The sequence below is a fragment of the Malaclemys terrapin genome, chromosome 2 (genome assembly GCF_027887155.1).
Source record: "Malaclemys terrapin pileata isolate rMalTer1 chromosome 2, rMalTer1.hap1, whole genome shotgun sequence".
Classification (NCBI taxonomy): Eukaryota; Metazoa; Chordata; order Testudines; family Emydidae; genus Malaclemys; species Malaclemys terrapin.
The window spans coordinates 196,623,290-196,643,738 of record NC_071506.1 but is presented as its reverse complement, the minus strand read 5'-3'; the positions used below and the strand labels follow the sequence as shown (position 1 = coordinate 196,643,738).

The 20,449-nt window shown below is 42.3% G+C and overlaps 1 protein-coding gene across 1 annotated transcript in view; it reads right to left on the bottom strand.

The window, feature by feature from the left end:
- The window catches only part of LOC128831306 (uncharacterized), a 102,797-nt gene that overhangs the window by 27,736 nt on the left and 54,612 nt on the right, over positions 1-20,449 (bottom strand). The window contains exons 3-6 of the mRNA XM_054017621.1: positions 18,079-18,167; positions 11,417-11,725; positions 10,246-10,317; positions 8,680-8,811 (exon numbers count right to left, since the gene is read on the bottom strand). Coding sequence (XP_053873596.1) covers positions 8,680-8,811; positions 10,246-10,317; positions 11,417-11,725; positions 18,079-18,167 — 602 coding nt within the window. The remainder of the gene's footprint in view (positions 1-8,679; positions 8,812-10,245; positions 10,318-11,416; positions 11,726-18,078; positions 18,168-20,449) is intronic.

Here is a 20,449-nt window from a genome sequence, read left to right as displayed (position 1 = left end):
TATTGATGAACAAGTAGTTGTTGGTTTAAAAAAAATTGATTTGCTATTTAAATTGCTTTCTGGCCTTGCAATAAAATAGTAAATAAGGAGAGTGCTTGTAAAATAATGTGAAAACTGTGGAGGCGATTTCAAAGGGGTAAAAGACACTTAGACATCTAACTGTCATTCCTGGGCACCTACGTGCCATTGAAAATCTGCCCCTAAAATAAATCTGATAAAACATGGTTAAGTTTGGGCATGTCAAATAATTTGTGGAAAGGAACAAATTACTTTTTAAATTAGGGTCCATAGGCTGAGGTTATAAAATTAAGCCTGCATGGTGCCATCATTCCATGATAGTGCTCCTAATGACAACGACAGATTGAGGGTAGAATATAGCTCTTAAATTGGGTATATTCATGAGAAAAAATTTGGCTAATTTTTGCCATTTGGTGTAATCAGAAATATTCCCTAACCGAAAACATTTGCTCTTCAGAAATATTTGTTTGTCTCACGGACTAGGCACCCAGGAAGACGATTTAGCAGTATCTGGAGGGAAGAATAAGCTTAATTAAAGTCATACAATTCTCTCAATCCCATGAAATCCAAATATGGCTAAAACATTTTAACAGTTGGAAATCATCTTTAAAAATAAAATTGAGAATCATATTATTGGATCAATTATCGTATTTTAAAAGGATTACTCTATCACATATACCTCGTGTTTATGGAAAAAAGCACACCTCTTTATTCCCCATTACTATATGGAATCAACAAGATTTACTGCATTTTGGCCTTGATTTGGCCTTTAGTTAAACGCATGCTTACTGATGAATACGAATGGAAACATGCTTAAGTGCCTTCCTGAACTGTAGCTTTTTTTAGGAAAGAAAACACAATTGCATTAAGATATTACTAATAGAAATGTACCTTTTAATGCTACCTAATGGACAGATCAGCCAAGCAGTGATCATCCTTACCTCCTATTTAAATGAATGAGCATTAAAGAAGCTCAACAACTCCTATCACGGGGTGCTAAATATATGGTATTGTAGAAAAAACATAAGTTCAATATTTCACATTTACTGCTAACAATAAGTGGTTCCACTTCTGAATATTTTTGCATAATCATCGCACAGTGTGACAATACTAAACAAGCTCTCCAAGCAATTTACATTATTCTCATTGATTATACAAGTGTAACTGGTTCATTCTGAAATAGAGAGACTACTACGGGTGAAATCCTGACCCCAATGAAGTCAATTGGAGTTTTGCCTTTGAGTTCAGTGGAATCAGGATTTCACCCAGTATATTTATGAATAACTTGATTTTGTCCTGGGTAACAAGCATAGTAAATACAGAAAGTAAATATATGCTTTGAAAACATCTTGAGAAATTTACTTGAAACCACCAAGTTGGTGCCCGAGCCAAAGTACTTTACTCCATACTCACATCATTGAAATCCTCTACAAAAACTAATGAATTATCAAGTTATGAATTTCATCAGACTAAAATTCTGAAGTTCATATTTTAAATATAAAGTCCACAATTTGAACAAGACTTGCTATCGGCCACTTAATTGTGTGAGTACTAAACCATGTTTATGCACTTTGTGAATTCCTGTGCCTTTTTGCTACCAAAAATGTGTTTTGCTCCTTGACATACATCACTGCATGGTAAATTGAGTGGGGTGATTTCCTGGTCACCACCCGATTCCATTAATTTCATTGGATGAGCAGGATTTAGTCCTGTGATCTCCAATGTGCCTGGATGGGAAGGATGGTCTTGTGGTTAAAGCACCAGAGTGAGACTCAGGAGATTTGCCTTTTTTTTCTGGCTCTCCCTCTCTGCCCTTGGGCAAATCACAGTCTCTGTGCTTCACTTTACATTTTAACCTGCTCTTAAAATATAGGTTAGAAAATGACATTTGCTAGAGAATGTATTATAAATACTGTTATGTACTCAACATTACCTAGCAGTTATAGTATTGATTGAATTATTTCTGTAGCTTTAATCAGATAAAGAATATTATACACAAAGGGGAAAAGATACTCTCAGTAAAACCACTTACTGAGAACCTGAAGATGGTTGCACCGCAGGCAATTTCCCTTGATTCATCATCGTACACTGATATAGTCCTAACCATAACAAACTTTTTAATAATCTCACACCTGTTAAATTGAAACCTGTGCTGTGAATATTACACTTGCTGGCATTTGGACTCTTTCAATGGAGTTGCACAAGAGATTAACTTGGCCCAATATTTTAAATGTAAAACTCTCAGTTTCCCTCCTTCCTGATTCTTAACAGTTATTCAGTAAATATTGCAGCCTTTTACACTTGTATTCACTTTACTCATTAGGATTATATACTGCCCTCGGTGAACCCACTGGTGTCCATGGGAGTTCCATACACCGGTCAAAAGCAATATATGGACTATGTGCAAATTCCTTTTTAAATATTCATTTATTCGGTACAGTTTTTTTGTCCCTTGATTCTATTTACCAAAAAAAAAAAAAACAATCAAGAATAAAAATACTTACTCAAAACAACTAGTTTGTTTCCTGTGCCAAAGTCCTTGATCCAGCTGGAAGTATCACGTTGACTTTTCATTTTACAATAAGCTGTGGTACTTTACTTATGCTGCTGTGTCCTTGCTCAAATAACCAGGTACTCTAACCAGTAGCTGGGAAAATACTCCTAATGAAGTATTCCTGGTCTCTTGATTGGTTGGAGAATTTAACAAATTTCACATTTGTGTGCCAGCGTACAGCTGATATATTAATTCTCTTCCCAGTGACTATATTTGCATGTCCTTGCAACTTTTCTGTTAACGAATCCTCACTCCTTAAAATGGAAACTAGATGATGGCTTCTATTTGATTTTAATGTTGTAAATAGACTGTTGGATCAGACGGTTCTCAAACATTTTCATCGTGTGATCCATATATGAAAAGAGAGATTATCTCATGGAATACAAACCCTGTCCCATTCCCAATAGCATTGACCACCTCCTCCTTCTACCATCCGCAATCACATCACATCCCTATAGTAATTGCTTACCTGCAAAAATGATACCTGGAAAGAATTTCGTTCTTAGCTGTATTACTGAAATTTAATAGATGGTAATGAGGAGGAACCAGCATTATGTGATCAGCCAGCTCTCTAGCAACTGGCACAAAGAGCTCCATAGACTGCAGCTGGGAGCCTGTACCCTAGATATATATTTTGCTGTATGTTGGGATTGTTTTTGTTTGTGGGTTACCAATTTACTGGTATCTTTTTATATAGCTGCTGGGGAGGGGAAAAATATTTTCCTCTACATACACAGACGTTTTAAAACAGAACAGAGATAACATCTGAGAAAGCCCACCTCATTTCAGACTAGGTGTGGATGAGAATTTAGCAACTGGAATGGAACTAACCAGAGTATTTGATCTGTCTCACAGACACAGACACCCCGACCTCACTCACCTGCAGAATAATTCTGGGAAATAACTGACAGTGGGTAAGAAAAATTGAAAAGGAACATACAGAGAGAGGTTCCTCCCACATGTGCAGGTGGTTGTGTCAAAGGGCTTGTCTACTACCCAGGACTTTATTGGGAATATCTCCCAGCGTTGCAATAGTGCTGGTGAATCTTCACTGGTGAGCCCTGGGAGAACTGGTGTAGTGAGGGCAATAGCATTCACTCGCTTGTTACCACTATTTCTTCTAGACCTGCTCTGAGCAGGATTAAGTGACACCATCATAAAAATGCCAGCACTAGCACTGCTGCACTTGGTGTCCTTGGTGGGGCTGTACTGATGTTAGTGCAACAGCGGGAGATTTCACAAATTACATCCATCGTTGTCTTTTTACCTAGCAAATATACCAAGTCATAGTCATATATTATATAATATGGTAGTTATAATATGATTTGGTCTTGCCAGTATGGAGAGAGCAAAACTGAATTTTAGCCATAGTCTAATCATGATGCATAATAACTTGCACTGGTGTTGCACTTTCCATCCAAGAATTTCAATGTACTTTAATGCATTAAGCTTCAATGTCTATGTGAGGCAGGTATTATTCACAGCTGGAGAAACTGAAACCTGGAGAGGATAAGTGACTTGGTCATGCAAGAAAGGGTGCGGAGTTGCAGGGGGCAGAGACTTGGGAGAAAGAGGAGGAGCAGGGGGTAGGGTCACAGTCCTGGTGTTTTTTGCCCCCCACTTTTACACAGGTTTCAGCACCCCTGTGGGGGCTCCCAAATTGGCCAGGACCCTGGGCATGAGTTCCGTGGGCCCATGCATTAATCCACTACTGAGTAGAGCAGAAGAATTATGTGTCATGTCTTGCTTACCACACTACTACTAATACATCCAAGAATGACGTTCACTTTTCTTGCAACAGTGTTACATTGTTGACTTGTATTTAACTTGAGATTCACTATGACTCTCAGATTCCTTTCCACAGTACTCCTTCCTAGGCAGTTATTTCCCTTTTTGCATGTGTGCAATTGATTGTTCCTTCTTAAGTGGAGTACTTTGCATTTGTCTGTATTGAATTTCATCCTATTTACTTCAGATCATTTTCCCAGTTTGTCCAGATCATTTTGAATTTTAATCCTATCCTCCATAGCACTTGCAACAGCAGGAAGGGAAGCTGTTTAACCCCATCTCTTTTGTAGCAGCTTAGATAACCCTGTCTCATGCCAACTGGGATCACCCTAACGCATCACCATTCAGACACTTCAGTGATGAGCGATAAATAACAATATAAAGTAGGACATGGAAGGCTATAGACTAACAATGGTTTCTGTGATAGGTTGTAAGAACTGGTCAAAATCTCCCCACTTCTAGAACCCAAGAGAGTGAATAAAAGAGAAATAGAATAATCATCCTCTCGCCTCCTCGTTTTTCTATTTTAAATGCGCAACCATAATTATACATTATGTGACAGACCCAAACCAGTGGGGTACAGGAGTCTGGTAGAGGGCAAATATACTGGTCACTGGATGAGTAGTTTTCTGTTCCCTGAGTGACCAGAGCAGGGGCTGCACTAGAGTAATCAGAAACCTGCTAGAACCAATTAAGGGAGGCAGGCTAATTAGGACACCTGGAGCCAATTAAGAAGAAGCTGCTAGAATCAATTAAGGCAGGCTAATCAGGGCACCTGGGTTTTAAAAAGGAGCTCACTTCAGTTTGTGGTGTGAGTGCGAGGAGCTGGGAGTAAGAGGTGCAAGGAGCTGAGAGTGAGAGGGTGTGCTGCTGGAGGACTGAGGAGCACAAGCGTTATCAGACACCAGGAGGAAGGTCCTGTGGTGAGAATAAGGAAGGTGTTTGGAAGAGGCCATGGGGAAGTAGCCCAGGGAGTTGTAGCTGTCATGCAGCTGTTACAGGAGGCAGGGCCGGCTTTAGCAAGAGCGGGGCCCGATTTCTGGGGGCGGGGCTTGCTGCAAGCCCCGCCCCCAGGACCCGAGCCGCGCTGCCGGGGGCCGGGGGGGGCCCCGAGCCGCGCCGCGCCGCCGGGGGAGGGCCGGGGGGGCCCCGAGCCGCGCCGCCGGGGGGTCCGGGGGGGCCCGAGCCGCGCTGCGCCACCGGGGGGGACCCGAGCCCAGCCGCGCCGCCGGGGGGCTGGGGGGGACCCGAGCCCAGCCGCGCCGCAGGGGGGGCCCCGAGCCCAGCTGCGCCGCCGGGGGGCCGGGGGGGCCCCGAGCCCAGCTGCGCCGCCGGGGGGCCGGGGGGGCCCCGAGCCCAGCTGCGCCGCCGGGGGGCCGGGGGGGCTCCGAGCCCAGCTGCGCCGCACCGCAGGGGGGCCGGGGGGGACCCGAGCCGCGCCGCGGGGGGGGGGACGGGGGGGCCCGAGCCGCGGGGACTGGGCCGGAGCTGGGCCACGGGGGCCGTGCTGGGGCCTGCGGGAACGGGCCGCGCCTCCCCGGAGCCCTTCTCCCGCCCCCACCCCAGCTTACCTCGTGCTGCGGGCCCGCCCCTGCTGCTTAGTCTCAGACTTCCCGCGAATCTCTGATTCGCGGGAAGCAGGGGAGGGGGCGGGGCGTGCAGGGCAGGGGAGGACGGGGAAGTGAGCTGGGGGTGGGGTGAACAGCTGCAGCGCGGGGCCCTCTTGGCGCGGGGCCCAATTCAGCCGAATCGGCTGAATCGGCCTAAAGCCGGCCCTGACAGGAGGCACTATAGACAGCTGCAGTCCACAGGGCCCTGGGCTGGAACCCGGAGTAGAGGGTGGGCCTGGGTTCCCCCCAAACCTCCCAATTGACCTGGACTGTGGGTTCTTCCAGAGGGGAAGGTCTCTGGGCTGTTCCCCAACCCACATGGTGAATCTCTGAGACAAGAAAATCCGCCAATAAGCGTAGGACCCACCAAGATAGAGGAGGAACTTAACACAATTAACATAGGTGTTTACATTTAATAAAAATGGGTTTGTTGGATGAAGGGGTAAGAGACAGATATTGGCAGGGCCTGAATTTCAAGGTGCATGATATAGACAAACATTTTAATTATAGATGGCACACTTTAGGTATAGATGACTGTAAGTTAACATTGCCTGAAACTTCCCATTAGAAGACCCTGTTTTCAATTGCTTATACCTTTGCCAAACACAGTCATGGTAAAAACAGATCAAGTCATTCCATGGTCATGGGAACCTTTGGACCCACTGGCTCAAAGTGAAGTCACAAACTGTTAATGTGTGGCAGCTGATCAAAGCGACCTAACTCTCTGATACTGCGTGGCAGCAGAGGCCATGTAACGAGCAAAGTTCCCAGCCTGTGAGAGTGGTGACAAGCGTGACATAGCTGTATCCTTAGCCATCACGCTTGTTTGCTTTCAATACGTGTGAGGAAGAGGAGGAGGCAGGAGGTGAGGGGACCAGAAAACAAAGGGCCAGGCAGGCAGTGGAGAGAGCAGTGTGAGAAAGGGATGCTGCAGCCACAGGTACGGGGAGGAACAAGGGCCAACAACAGCCTGTATGTGTACACCCCTTGGGGGTTACTGCGGGGAGGGGAAGTGACTATATTACCAATATTACCCAAAGTACTGGATTTTGTGGGATTGTCCTTAGACACCCACAATCTTCTGTTTGCCCCAGACCTCCCACCAAGTGGCATTGTGACCTAGCACATGGGGTCATGGCACCACTTAGGTTTGGCTCATCTGCCCCTCCGTAGCCCACTTTAGCCACTGGAAAGGTTGGGACGTATGCACTAGAGCGCTGCGGGGAGGAAGGGAACAATGTTACTGCTGGGGGAGGGGGAGTGTGGAAGGAGCAGTATCACCAACCTCCGTGATTTTGGGGGCTACTTTTCACATGGCTTTGCCAAAAGCTCAAGTTTTGAGGCTGACAACACTGTTGCTGCTGCAGGCCACTTTAGCACCAGATGTGAGAGCAAGGACCCACTCTCTTCTGTGTGATCAATGCCTCTTCACCCCCGCTGCTAGCACCCAGGCGATGAGGAAGAATAGGAAGCAGCCTGACTGAGAATGCAGAGGGGTGAAGAGTGGGGGAAAGATGGGGACAGGGGTGAAATACACGGAGAGATAGGTGCAGGAGCCAGAGTGTGAGAAAAAGCAAAGTGGGAGTGGGGATGTTTGCCAGAAGTGGGGGAAAGCAGTGAGATACAGGAAGCAGTGCGGGGAGGAGGGGACAGGTGGGACAGCAGAGGAGGAAATGGGCTGTCAGTAATGGGTGGTGGATAGGACTAGAGGGAGTGGCAGGGGAAGAATATCGGTGTGTATAGGCATGGATGTGCAGGAGGATAGGAGCTGAAGGGGAGGGGTGGATATGAGAGAGGGGGACACAGATAGAGTTGGAGCTAAAGGGAGGAGACCTGGTCTAGTGCTTAGTGCTAGTCTGGGAGTTGGGAGACCTGGGTTTAATTCTCTCTTCTGCCACAGGCTTTCCATGTAGCTTTGGGCATGTCACTTAGTCTCTACAGACCTCAGTTCCCCATCTGTAATATGGGCATAATAATACTTCCTTATCTCACAGCAGTGTTGTGTGAATAAATGCATTAGTGATTGTGAGGCATTCAAATACTACCGTGGCAAAAGCCATATAAATATGTTACATGGTTGGGTGCAGGGGATGAAACAAATGGGTCTCTGACCACTAGAGAACCCTCTCTTACAGTTCCTAGAATTGATTTCCTTTAAATAAATAAACTGGACAGAATTCTGCAATGCTGAATTTTATTTAAAATCCATTAATATGTCAATTAAAAAAATTAGTCATATTTCAGAAGCCTGTTTTTGTTTTATAAAGCAAATAAATGTATTTAGTAGAAATGAAATGACAAATCATTTTAAATTACAGATTAGGACTCTACCCCTGCAAATTGGCCTATCCACATAGAAAAAGTTCTTTGTGTGCACAAGTGTTTTTGCAGGCTAAGAGACTAAGAGATCATCCTGCACTGCTTTGTGATGTAAAATTCCTATTGAAATCAAGGAGTGTAGCCTCAGCCCTTGAAGTTCCACAGTTACAAAATTAAAATAATGAAATAGGAAAAATGGTCACATATAAAACTGTTCGCTCTTAAGCAGAAGAAACCATCTGTGCTAATTAGAAAATTAACCAACAAAATCAAATTGAAATGCATGTCTTAGAGCAAGGTGTTTCATATGAGCAGGCTTATAGCAAAGCAAAGTAAATTTGAGACACAAATGCTGACATTGGAAGGTATAAGGAGAAGTTTAAGGTTTTTTCCCCCGATGTTTGATTGGACTTTGCATCCTGTATATGAAGAAGAGTACGATGACGTAGTACATGGTGCTTTTCAGGAGTAGGACAATGTATATTAAATAGGCGGTCCTGTGCATGAAATGCTCTGTAATATCTACACAAAATAGAACAATAACAACTGGTTAACGTTGCATAACTTCTAGCTGCAAAGAAAAATAAATATAAAACCGTGTGTGATGGCGTAAGATATACATGGTATTTGATCAGGCCTGGTTCCAGGCACCAGCACAGCAAATGCGTGGGGAGCGGCCTGCCGGTCATCGTGAGGGTGGCAGTTAGGCTCCCTTCGGCGGCATGCCTGCGGGAGGTCCGCCAGTCCCACAGTTTCGGTGGCGGGTACTCTGAAGGCGCGGGACTGGCGGACCTCCCGCAGGCATGCCGCCAAAAGCCTATTGGCTGCCGTGCTTGGAGTGGCAAAATACATAGAGCCGCCCCTGTATTTGATTGCAGTAATTATACCACCTAATCTGATTATGCATAAATCAATATCTGACTCTGTCTAAACGGGTCTACATTCTGCTCATACCTTCCCATCCAGCAGCACTGAGAGAAACAAAGAGGCACTCTCAGTGCTGGTATCGCTGGTGTCTGCTAAGGAGTAAGCAGAATGCTAGTGCTTCTTATAATAGGCTGGTGCCATGATTTTAGGCCCAGATTGTCAGGCCTGGGTGCCTAAGTTTATTCTGAATCTGTGTCCAAGTAGCTGATCAATCAAATGGTCTGATTTTCAGAAGTACTGAAATTACACTGAAAGCTTGAAGACCAAACAGATTTCAGCACCTTTATGCACCATTTGAAAATTTTGGCTTTGAATACTTTTGATAATTTAACATGTTAAATGTTAGATTAAGGAACAGTGGCATGTGCAGGTTAAAGAACAATGACCCATGTGGCATGTTAACAAAGCACAACAAATACCACCAAAACATGTATTTCAGCAGGACTTCTAGAATGTTTAACCTGAGCTGCCCATGGGCATTAGGTTTCGGACCCTTTTGGTAACGCACAGCAGATGTTAACGTACAGCAACAGGTGCAGACTTTCTTCTTTCCAGGTGGGTGCTCCACCCCACTCCACTCCTTCCCCTAAGGTCCCACCCTTGCTCTGCCTCTTCTCATCTCTGCTCTGCCCCCTTCCCTGTGGCCCTGCACCTGCCCGACCTCTTCCCACCCACGCTCTGCCCCATTCCCTGAGCGCGTCCTGCCCTCGCTCCACCTCTTTCCCCACCCCTGCTCTGGCCCTTCCCCCCAATGCTTCCTGCCGAGCAGCTGATCAGCTGGAAGGACCAAACAGCTGATCGGCAGGTGGTTGGTGGGTACTCAGCATCCACTATTTTTTTCCATGAGTACTCCTGCCCTGGAGCCCCCACAGAGTTGGGGCCTATGCTTACAGCAATGTTCCACATCTACAGTAGTTGTGTTTGGACCTTTTCGAAAGAGAAAATATTTTCAGTTTTGTCTTAACCATATCAAATAGTGCTTAATTCTTAACTGTATTGTATAGAAAATGAGAACTGAGAAACAATTACCTGTGGAAAGCGTGGTGCCATTTTCAGGTTTGTTGATACAACTTCCTATGGTTTGAGACACTACATGTTTGTCTGAAAGGATAAAAGCATATCACGTAAAGAGGGCTTTAATTGTCAAATGGGATTCTTGTTGAAAATTAAGTCATACTTTTCCTGAAAGACATTCAAAGAGAAAGATGGTAAAAGTATTATAACTACAGTGATTCAAATATGGAAAGTTAATATATGCTCAGGCAGTGCAGACCTCTGTGTCTGTAACGACCTCACTTGAAGTCTTTGGCATTTGCTTGAGCACCAGTGTCGGAACTAGCAGATCTGATTGCAGGTTCTGGATGTTGGCACTTCTGTGTATGCAAGCTTCTGGTCATTTAGTACTGGATGCATTTTGTCCCACTGAATTACCCAGTTGTGTTTGCCCCTTTGCAATGTGTACATATATTTGGCAGAAAAAACCTGACTGCCTAATTTTGTCTCTAGCCTCAGGGAGCCTGAGATTGTTGGCATTCTGGGTAGTGGTAATGTTGTTTAATAGCTGTACAAGAGACAGAAGGAAATAGTCCTGATGAGGAGAAGAGTCTAAGGCCCATCTCTTAGGTATTTTTGATGTGCAAGAGGGGGAAGGTCAATAAACCCTTCTTTTCCATTGCATTTGAAAGAGATAAATTTGTATCTGCTGTTATTAATTTATTGTATCTCAGATAAGAACCAAACCGAAATTACTTCTCTGAAGCTGATTTCTCCTGCATTATCTTTTTGATTTTGTTTTGTGTAATTCTTCTGGTCTGTTTTAATAAGCTAGATGCTGTGTGTTATTATTTTTGTTGCAGTATATAGCACTTGTTCAAAACCAAACATTCTAGCCCAGGTCTCTGGCGGGTGTAAATCTACAGAGCTCCATTGACTTCAGTGGAGTTACATTGATTTACACTAGCTGAGGAGCTCAGCCAACATTTTCTTTCATTGCAGAAAGATTTTCAATGGGGGGAGAGGAGCCAAAACTGAGCTTTTGATGGAGAAACAAGCTTCAGTGATAGCCCACTTATGGAGAAATGGAAACTAATATTGGCCTGGAGAGCGCAAACCCTTTTAGGAACAGCAATACATTTTATTGTAAAGAAACAGTGAACTCTCTAAATATATATAGAACTAGTTTTAATAATATAGTATATACCTGGAGATTTGATAGAGATAGAATTTGCATTGAATTCATGTTGATAGTTGCAGTTATAATTCTTGTTGCTATTTTTATCTATGGTCAGCCAGCTGCTTATTGAGTATGATGTGTTATCGTCACCAGGGGGCCAAATTTCCTCGTGCACTGCATTGTTCTCTGCATTCTTCTTCTCCTCATCTTTCCAAGTCACCTTAATAACATTTGGATAAAAATCCTGAATGAGGCACATGTATGATACTTTCCCATCTTGTTCAGTAGAAAGAGGTAGGACCTGAATCTTGGTGGAATCAAGTTTTGCTGGTGTGTCTGGATTCATTTGGGAGAGAGAAATGAATTTGTTAGGAATTAAGTAAATTCAGAATTGCATCATACGTATCATGCTTTGCTTTTGAAACAATAAAGAAAGAATTCACAGATTTGAAAGTAGAAGAGAGAGGCAATTTCATTCCTTGCATCCAATTCCTCCAAATTGCACGCAAGCACACAATCTTAACTCTGAGTTCAGCATGAGAACGATATCTCACTGCCAAATGTATTTTATCTACTTTAAGTCTATAATATATTGTTACTGCCTATTAAATTCTGAAGATAGGAGTAAATTGACGACTTATGAGTTACAGCTTTAGGGAGTTGGAATTGCAGAAGTTAACATGCTTAAATTGAATGCAGGTTTTTGTGGAACAGAAGAATCTATGAGAGTGCCCACTAACTTAGCTTCCAGACTCCAAACATATTAAACACTTTTTGAATGAATGCTGAGTACAGCTTTATGTTCTGGTTCATTTCAAAACATTTGTGACTTTGAAAATCTCCCCTTTATTTACCCAAAATTTGTGTATAAAGACACCGTGATAGTGAGAGGAAGGGTACATCTACACTGCAATAAAAGCCCTGCGGCATGACCACGACTGGCCCAAATCTCCTGACTCTGACTTGCTGGGCTGGGGTTGTGCAGCTAAAACTTGCAGTGTAGATGTTTAGGCTTGAGCTGGAGCACTAGCTCTGAAACCCAACAACGGAGGTGGTCTAAGAGCCCAGGCTCCAGTGACAGCCTGAATGTCTACACTGCAGGTTTTAGCACCAAAGCCTGAGACCATGAGCCCACGTCAATTGACCCAGGCTCTGAGACTTGGTGCCACAGGATTTTTATTACAATTTAGATGTACCTGAAGGGAAGGGTATTAAAGATTCCACAAACCTTTTAATATGACCTCTTGTTAAATATCACTTATCAGGAGATAAACGTGCCCTGAACTAACTGTATATACTATTTAAGAACCTTGGTTAACACCTTTAAAAAGAGAGTTAGAAAAGTAATCGTTAAGCCTTTTCCACACTAAAAAACTGAACCATTTTGAATTTTTTTAATCAGTTATTCACCTGTAGTGGGGTGGTCACCCCGTTCTGGCTCTGAAAGGGTTAAAGCAGCCCTGGAGAGGGCTGCAGCTGGAAAAGGTAGGCTGATGGGGAAAGCAGCCACAGCTGTAGCCAGCGTATCAGGGTCCAGCTGGCCCTTATAAGAGGGCAGTGGGCCAAAAGCTAGCACTCTCTCTCTCTAGCTTCTTGAGAGAGAAGGACCTGCCCGCCTGGGAGTTGAGTAGGGTACCTGAGTTGGAGTAGTGCTGGGGAAGGGCAGAGGGAGCTGAGGAGCTCCAGCCAGCAAAAACTGCAGGCTGCTGGCCTTGCTAAAAGGGCCAAATAGGCACTGGGGCTGCAGAGGGGCAGCCTAGAGATAGGCAAAGGTAGCAGATCCTAACCCCCTTGCCAATGAGTGGTTTACAGACAGCAGTCAGCCCCAAGGAGCGGGGGCTAGATGATGACTGGCAGTAGCAACTGAGACAAGGTGGGTTTAGAGGGTTGGGGGTTCCCCTGGGTGGGGAGACCTAGAGCAAGGGGGTACTGTGGTGGGCAGAACCCCTGGGCAAAGGGCACCGGGGTCTGGGAGGGACACAGGGCCAGCGGCAGGTGAGACACCGGCCTGCAGAGGGTGCTCTGGGCTGGAAAGAGCTAATTCCTGAGACAGCCAGGAGGAGGTGCTGTACTGGTGAGTTGTCGCTCTGCTACATCACCTTAAAATGATATAAAAACATACAAGATATGTTCTATTGCAGATTCAGCTGATACAACTTTGGGGAAACTGTTGCTGAATGCCATTTTGGGAAATTACAGTAAATACATTAACATTATCCCTCAATGACAAATATCAATTAAGAAATTAGCAAGGATGATGCATCCTAAAATGCGTTGGTCATGTATTTGGCAAATGTAATGGAGTGTTATGCATAATGCTCAACACTTCTGAAAATCAAGTCATTTAAATGCCGCAAAAAGTATTTAGGAGCCTAACTTTAGTCAATCACTTCTGAAAATCTTGATTATGAAGCATTTCTAATAATGGAGCTCTCAACAGAACCAGGGCCGGATCCACAGTTTTTGCCGCCCCAAGTGGCGGGGAAAAAAAAAAAGCTGCGATCGGCGGCAGCGCCGCGGCGCTACTTTCTTCTTCGGCGGCAATTCCGCTGCAGGTCCTTCCCTCCGAGAGGGACCGAGGGACTCGCCGCCGAAGAGCCCGACGTGCTGACCCTTCCCCTTGGCCAACCCAAGCACCTGCTTGCTGAGCTGGTGCCTGGAGCCAGCCCTGAACAGAACTCAGCTATCAAATCTTTGCTGAGGAATAGAGGGGATGTTGCTGCTTGTGTCCAAATCCTGGAGTGGATTAGCGAAGTGCCAATTAGTTAACGTCTGCTGTGTCTCCTGAATTATTTTTAAATAATTCTGCCTCTGTATTTATTTTGTCACTCTAGGAATAGAGCTGATCACAAAAAAATTGCAAAAAAAACCAAATTTTTGTCACTTCATAAAATTTTTAAAAATTGTTGCCTGTTATAAATTGGATAAAACACAACCAAAATATTTTTATTAAGTCTGAACTAGAAAGGATTAAAAGATTATTTGATCCCTGTGTTTGTGTAAGTGCATGAAATAATAAATACTGAACTAGACCAAAGAAGACTTCCCCATTAAAATCACTGTCTGCTCATTTCATATGGCTGACATTAAATAATACATTTTTTTTAAAACAGTATATTGAATGTACTAGTTCCCACAAGAAGTGAGCAGGTTCAAAACACTCTTACTGCTGCTAATTTCTGTCTCCTGTTTGTCACTGTGGGATACAACCAAGAAAATAAGGTTCCCAACCCAGCTAACTGCCAAAGAAATATTCTCTACAGAACGAGGCAACATTCTCATGTTATAAACGTGCATCACAAAGAAGAAACGGAAGGTTGTTGATATTTCAGTAGTTTCGAAGGTTCCCAAATGGGCACCATGTATCATGTGCATTCTCTATTTGTTCTAACACTTAATTTGAAGTGAAAAATTAGAGGCCATTTAACAAAATAGTTGGCCTTTACCCCACAAAATATATTGGTTGGAATTTTTAAAGCTAGCAAGAAGTGATTTAGGTGCCCAAATCCCTTTGAAATTCAGGCTCCTTTGATAATGTCACCCATTGTCTTTAGTCAACTGAGACACAAATAGATTAATAAATACTAAGGCCCTGTTCCCACAAAGTCTTACACATGTGCTTAATTTTATGCATTGTGAGTAGTCCCACTAATGTCAAAGCTTGTGAAGGTTTCTTTTCTAAAATGATTTCAGCTTATTTTTCTGCTGTCCGGCTATTCTAGAGTTTTCTGAAAACCACCTAGGAATACAGGATTGGGCTTGAACAGTAGGTTTACCAAATGATTTATTCACTCAAGTATTATATGTATTCAAAACACCTTTACATAGCTTCCTGCCCAGTGATGTTGTGCTTTGCAAAAACTAATGATTATTTCTGGCATTTCTCATTAGATGTTTTTAGAAATTGGAGTCACATTTATATGTTGACACTTCTGCAAGCACATGTAGTATTTTATATTTGCACATTGTTAGATGGGTGTCTAGCCAATATAAAATCTGAATTTTGTACATATATGAGCAGCATGCGTGTTTGCATAAGTGAATGTGGAGCTGCATGAGCAAAATCCTGGCCTCACTTTAGGTCTGCTCTAAAAGCCCTTGAGGCCAATGGGATTTTACTCATTTGGCTTCAATGGGCTTTGCGTGTGATACTTTAAGAAGATCAGACCCTTAATTTCCAAGTCAATTATAGTTTCCAATGTGGAGCTACTTGTTGTTTTGGTCCAACTTAACTTTTCAAAACACCTTGCTTGTCTAATTTATTTAAGTTGAACTTTTAACAAGGAAGGCATGATGTAAAAGAATATACGTGATATATTTTTATTAATTTATGTATCACTTCTCTTTTTTAAGATGGCAATTGACTTTGGGCCCTTTGGTTTCACTCGTTGCTCAGAAGAAATTCCTATTAGTTTCAATGGAAGGTTTTCTAAAGGGAAGATTGCAGATTTATGTTGTAATTGACTCACTGCTAACTATTTTTGTGTGTTGCAATCTGCATTCCACGTACAGGTAAACTATCATACGTAAATAATGCTGATGTTCTATTTGAGAACAAAGTCCGTTATGCCGTCAGAATTTATTTAAAAATAAGTAAATGGTATGCTTGTAATTTAAATTTTGTATTATGTGCTTCGTCCAGCAAAGGGCCGAATGTGCCTGTGAAGTTCTGAACGCTTCTCATTTCCCACTGAAACCATTGGATATTGCGGGTGCTCAGCACCTGGTATTATTTACACCCAAAAGAGCAAAGGATTGTTATGACATTTTTCTGTTGCTGGCCAGTGACTTATGATTTCATTAACATTAGTGTTTCTAATGATTACACCCGTAATAAAATTTTAGTCGGGATACATTTCTTGCATTGAGATAAATTATTGAGCTTAATTTGATAGGTTTTTGCCATTATGAAACATTTAAAGTAGTTTGTCTGAAAACTTACTAGTTATGACAAGTTTTGTGTCAGTTCCAAAGATTTTCACAGTTCCCACAGTGTTGCAACTTACTAAAAAATCTGCCCAAGACATTTCTATTCAGAGGGATCAGATCTGAACAAAGATTGCTAAATAGACACAACTGAGAGCCAGTTAATTCAACCAAAGAATTCAATGTATTTTTCAGGGTAAGCTTACATTGGTCTTTTCAAATACTATATATTAATATTAATTTGGTAGGTTTTAAATTCTGTTTGAAAGAAAATCATTCATTTCACTGACGGAGAAGATCTGTTTCACAGTTGAGACCTAATGTCATACCAATCTTATAGAGCTGGAAGGGACCCCAACAGGTCATCATGTCCAGCCCCCTGTCTTCACTGGCAGGACCAAGTACTGATTTTGCCCCGATCCCTAAGTAGCCCTCTCAGGGATTGAACTCACAACCCTGGGTTTAGCAGACCAATGCTCAATCCCCTGAACTATCCCTTGTACTATTTTCTCTTATTTAGTGGATTGATGGAAATGGATATTACAGTTAAATTTCAGTGTTTTTTATCCAGTACTGTCAGAGTGGTCAAATGGCTGCATATTAAAAATATAAATATAAACACATAATTAGAAAAAAATACTCATTCTACAGTATACTGTGACCTATCCGCTTTTCTCAGGATGTTTCATGACTTCTTTCCACCCACCAAACACTATTTTGAGTGGTTTCCTGAACTGTTTCAAATGTAAAACTGTCTAATACAATTTTGCTTTCCTGTGCAGTATAATTAAAAGGAATCATAAAAGGCCAGTAGGCTTGGGGATTGGTTATATTCCTATTGAAGTCTCAATGACAAAGGAGAGAGATACTTTGAGATGCATATTTTAGCAGCCTAAATGTAGCTTTCCCTATGGAACATTATGGAACAAGGGCCAAATCCCAGTTAAATCTTTTAAATCTATTTTTCTTTTAAAGTGAATTTAGAATTTGTGAAATATGCCAAATTAACAGCATTGGAAACTACCGGTATTGAAAATACTTCAGCATTCTACAATAGTGGTCCAGTGCTTAGTAATGCCATGGTAAATTGTGATGGGTGATTTTTGACCAGTTCAGGATAATCTATTTTATTTAATACTGGATTTCTCACCTGGTCCTAACAGTGTATTTGAAACCTGTTTGCAAAGGTCACCTTTAAAGGATGAGATGGTGAATTATTCTTAATAGCTCTTAAATTCTTGGTATTTCTGCAAAAAGTGCAGAAATATACACAAAAGGGAAAAGATACTTTCAGTTAAAAACACGTACTCAGAACATGAAGATTGTTGCACCTCGGGCAATTTTCCTTCATTACTCAACGTACACTGATATAGCACTAACAATAACAAACTCACACTTGCTAAATTGAAACCTGTGCTGTGAATTTTACACTTGCTGGCATTTGGACTCTTTTAATGGAGTTGCATGAGAGATGAATTTGGCCCAATATTTTAAATGTAAAGCTCTCCATTTCCCTCCTTCCTGATTCTTAACAGCTATTCAGTAAATATTCCAGACTTTTACACTTGTACTCACTTTACTAATTAGGACCAAAACTCCCCTCATTCAATCCATTCGTGTCCTTGGCAGTTCCACATTCAGATCGAGAGCAATACATGGCTTATGTGCAAATTCCTTTTTTTATATTAAATTATTCGGTACAATTTTTCTGTCCTTTGTTTTTCTTCTGGTAAATAGAATCAATCAAGAATAAACATACTTACCAGAAACAACTAGTTTGGTTCCTGTGCCAAAGTACTTGATCCAGCTTGAAGAATCACGTTGACTTTTCGTTTTACAATAAGCTGTGGTACTTTACTTATGCTGCTGTGTCCTTGCTCAAATAACCAGGCACTCCTATCAGTAGCTGGGAAAATACTTCTAATGAAGTAATCCTAGTTTCTTGACTGCTTGGAGAATTTAACAAATTTCACATTTCTGTGTCACCATAAAGCTGATACATAAATTCTCTTCCCAGTGATTCTATTTGCATGTCCTTGCAACTTTTCTGTTAACTAATGGTCACTCCTTAAAATGGAAACTAGATGACGGCTTCTATTTGATTTTAATATTGGAAATAGACTGTTGGATCAGGCAGTTCTCAAACATTTTCATCGTGTGGTCCACATATTAAAAGAGAGATTATCTCATAGACTACAACCCATTTCCTATTCCCAAGAGCATTGACCACCTCCTCTTTCCATCCGCAATGACATAACATCCCTGTAGCAATTGCTTACATGGAAAAATGATACCTGGAGAGAATTTCGTTCTTAGCTGTATTACTGAAATTTAATAGATGGTAATGAAGGGGAACCAGCATTATGTGATCAACCAGCTGCAGCTGGGAGCCTGTACCCTAGATATATATTTTGCTGTATGTTGGGATTGTTTTTGTTTGTGGGTTACCAATTTACTGGTATCTTTTTATATGGTTACTGGGGAGGGGAAAAACATTTTCCTCTGCATACACAGACGTTTTAAAACAGAACAGAGATAACATCTGAGAAAGCCCACCTCATTTCAGACAAAAGGTGTGGATGATAATCTAGCAGTTGTTAGGGAATTTACCAGAGGATTTGATCTCTCTCGCAGACAGACACTGTCACCTCCACCTCACTCACCTGCAGAGTAATTCTGGGAAATAACTGACAGTGGGTACAAAAAATTGAAAAGGAACATACAGAGAGAGGTTCCTCCAAAATGTACAGGTGGTTGTGTCAAAGGGCTTGCTTACTACCCAAGAGTTTATTGGGAACATCTCCCAGCATTGCAATAGTGCTGGTGAATCTTCACTGGTGAGTACTGGGAGAACTGGTGTAGTGAGGACAATAGCATTCACTGGCATGTTACCACCATGTCTTCTAGACCTGCTCTGAGCAGGATTAATTGACAACATGATAAAAACGCCATCACTAGCACTGCTGCACTTGGTGTCCTTGGTGGGACTGAACTGATGTTAGTGCAACAGTGGCAGATTTCACAAAATAAATGCATTGTCGCTCCACTATCAAACAAATATACAAAGTCAGAGTCATACATTATATAATGTGGTAGTTGCACTGGTGTTGCACTTTCCATCCAAGAATGTCAATGTACTTTAATGCATTAAGCTTCAATGTCTATGTGAGGCAGGTATTATTCACAGCAGGAGAAATTTAAACCCAGAGAGGACAGGTGACTTGGTTATGCAGGGAGTGTGTAAAAGAGAGCCAAGCATTGACTCCAGATCTTCTGAGGCCCAATCCTGTACTTTAACCAGGAGCTGGGCAGTAATAAGAGCCACCAGGGAGCCCAGGCTGCTATGGGGAGCCCTGGACCCTCCACCTCACGCAGGGTGGTGTGCCCCAGAGTTGTGGGGGTGTAGGAGCAGAGCCTTGTACTTTTTAATTGATCCTAAGTACAGGTTTACATTCTGGTTCATTTCAAATCCATTCCAGGAACTCTAGAATAGTCAGAAATGGAGAGTGGAGACAATATTTTCTCTTTTTTAAGAGAGCTAAGATATGGTGTTTTGCTTTGGCATACTCTCAAAATTCAAAACCAGCCAAATGGATTTAGCTCAAATTTTCCAAAATTGTTTATCTTGAATTTCTCGGTTACACAGTCTTGAGAATAATCAGTTTAAACTCTGATGCTATCCTATACAAAAGTACTTCACTAATGTAAATAATCAACATTTATAGTGTAATCAATAAATATCAAGGAAATCAAAGTGAAGGCAACCTTAACATCCAAACCACTCTCCATTCACTTCCCTTATCAGTGAGCATTTAATAAATTAGAGGAGATTTTGAAAGGCACATATGGTAGGTAAACACCTACTTTGAAAATCTCTCCTTTAGTTAACCAAAACTTGCATATTAAAAAACTCTATGATAATGTGAGGAAAAGTATTTCTACATTGCAATAAAAGACCCCAGCTGGTCCAGGTCTCCTGACACAGGCTTGTAGGGCTGGGGCTGAAATTGCAGTGTAGACATTTGGACGTGAGCTGGAGTGCAGGCTCTGAAACTCAGCGAGGAGGTGGGTTTCAGAGCCCAGGCTCCAGCCCGAGCCTGAATGCATACACTGCAGTTTTTAGCTCCGCAGCCT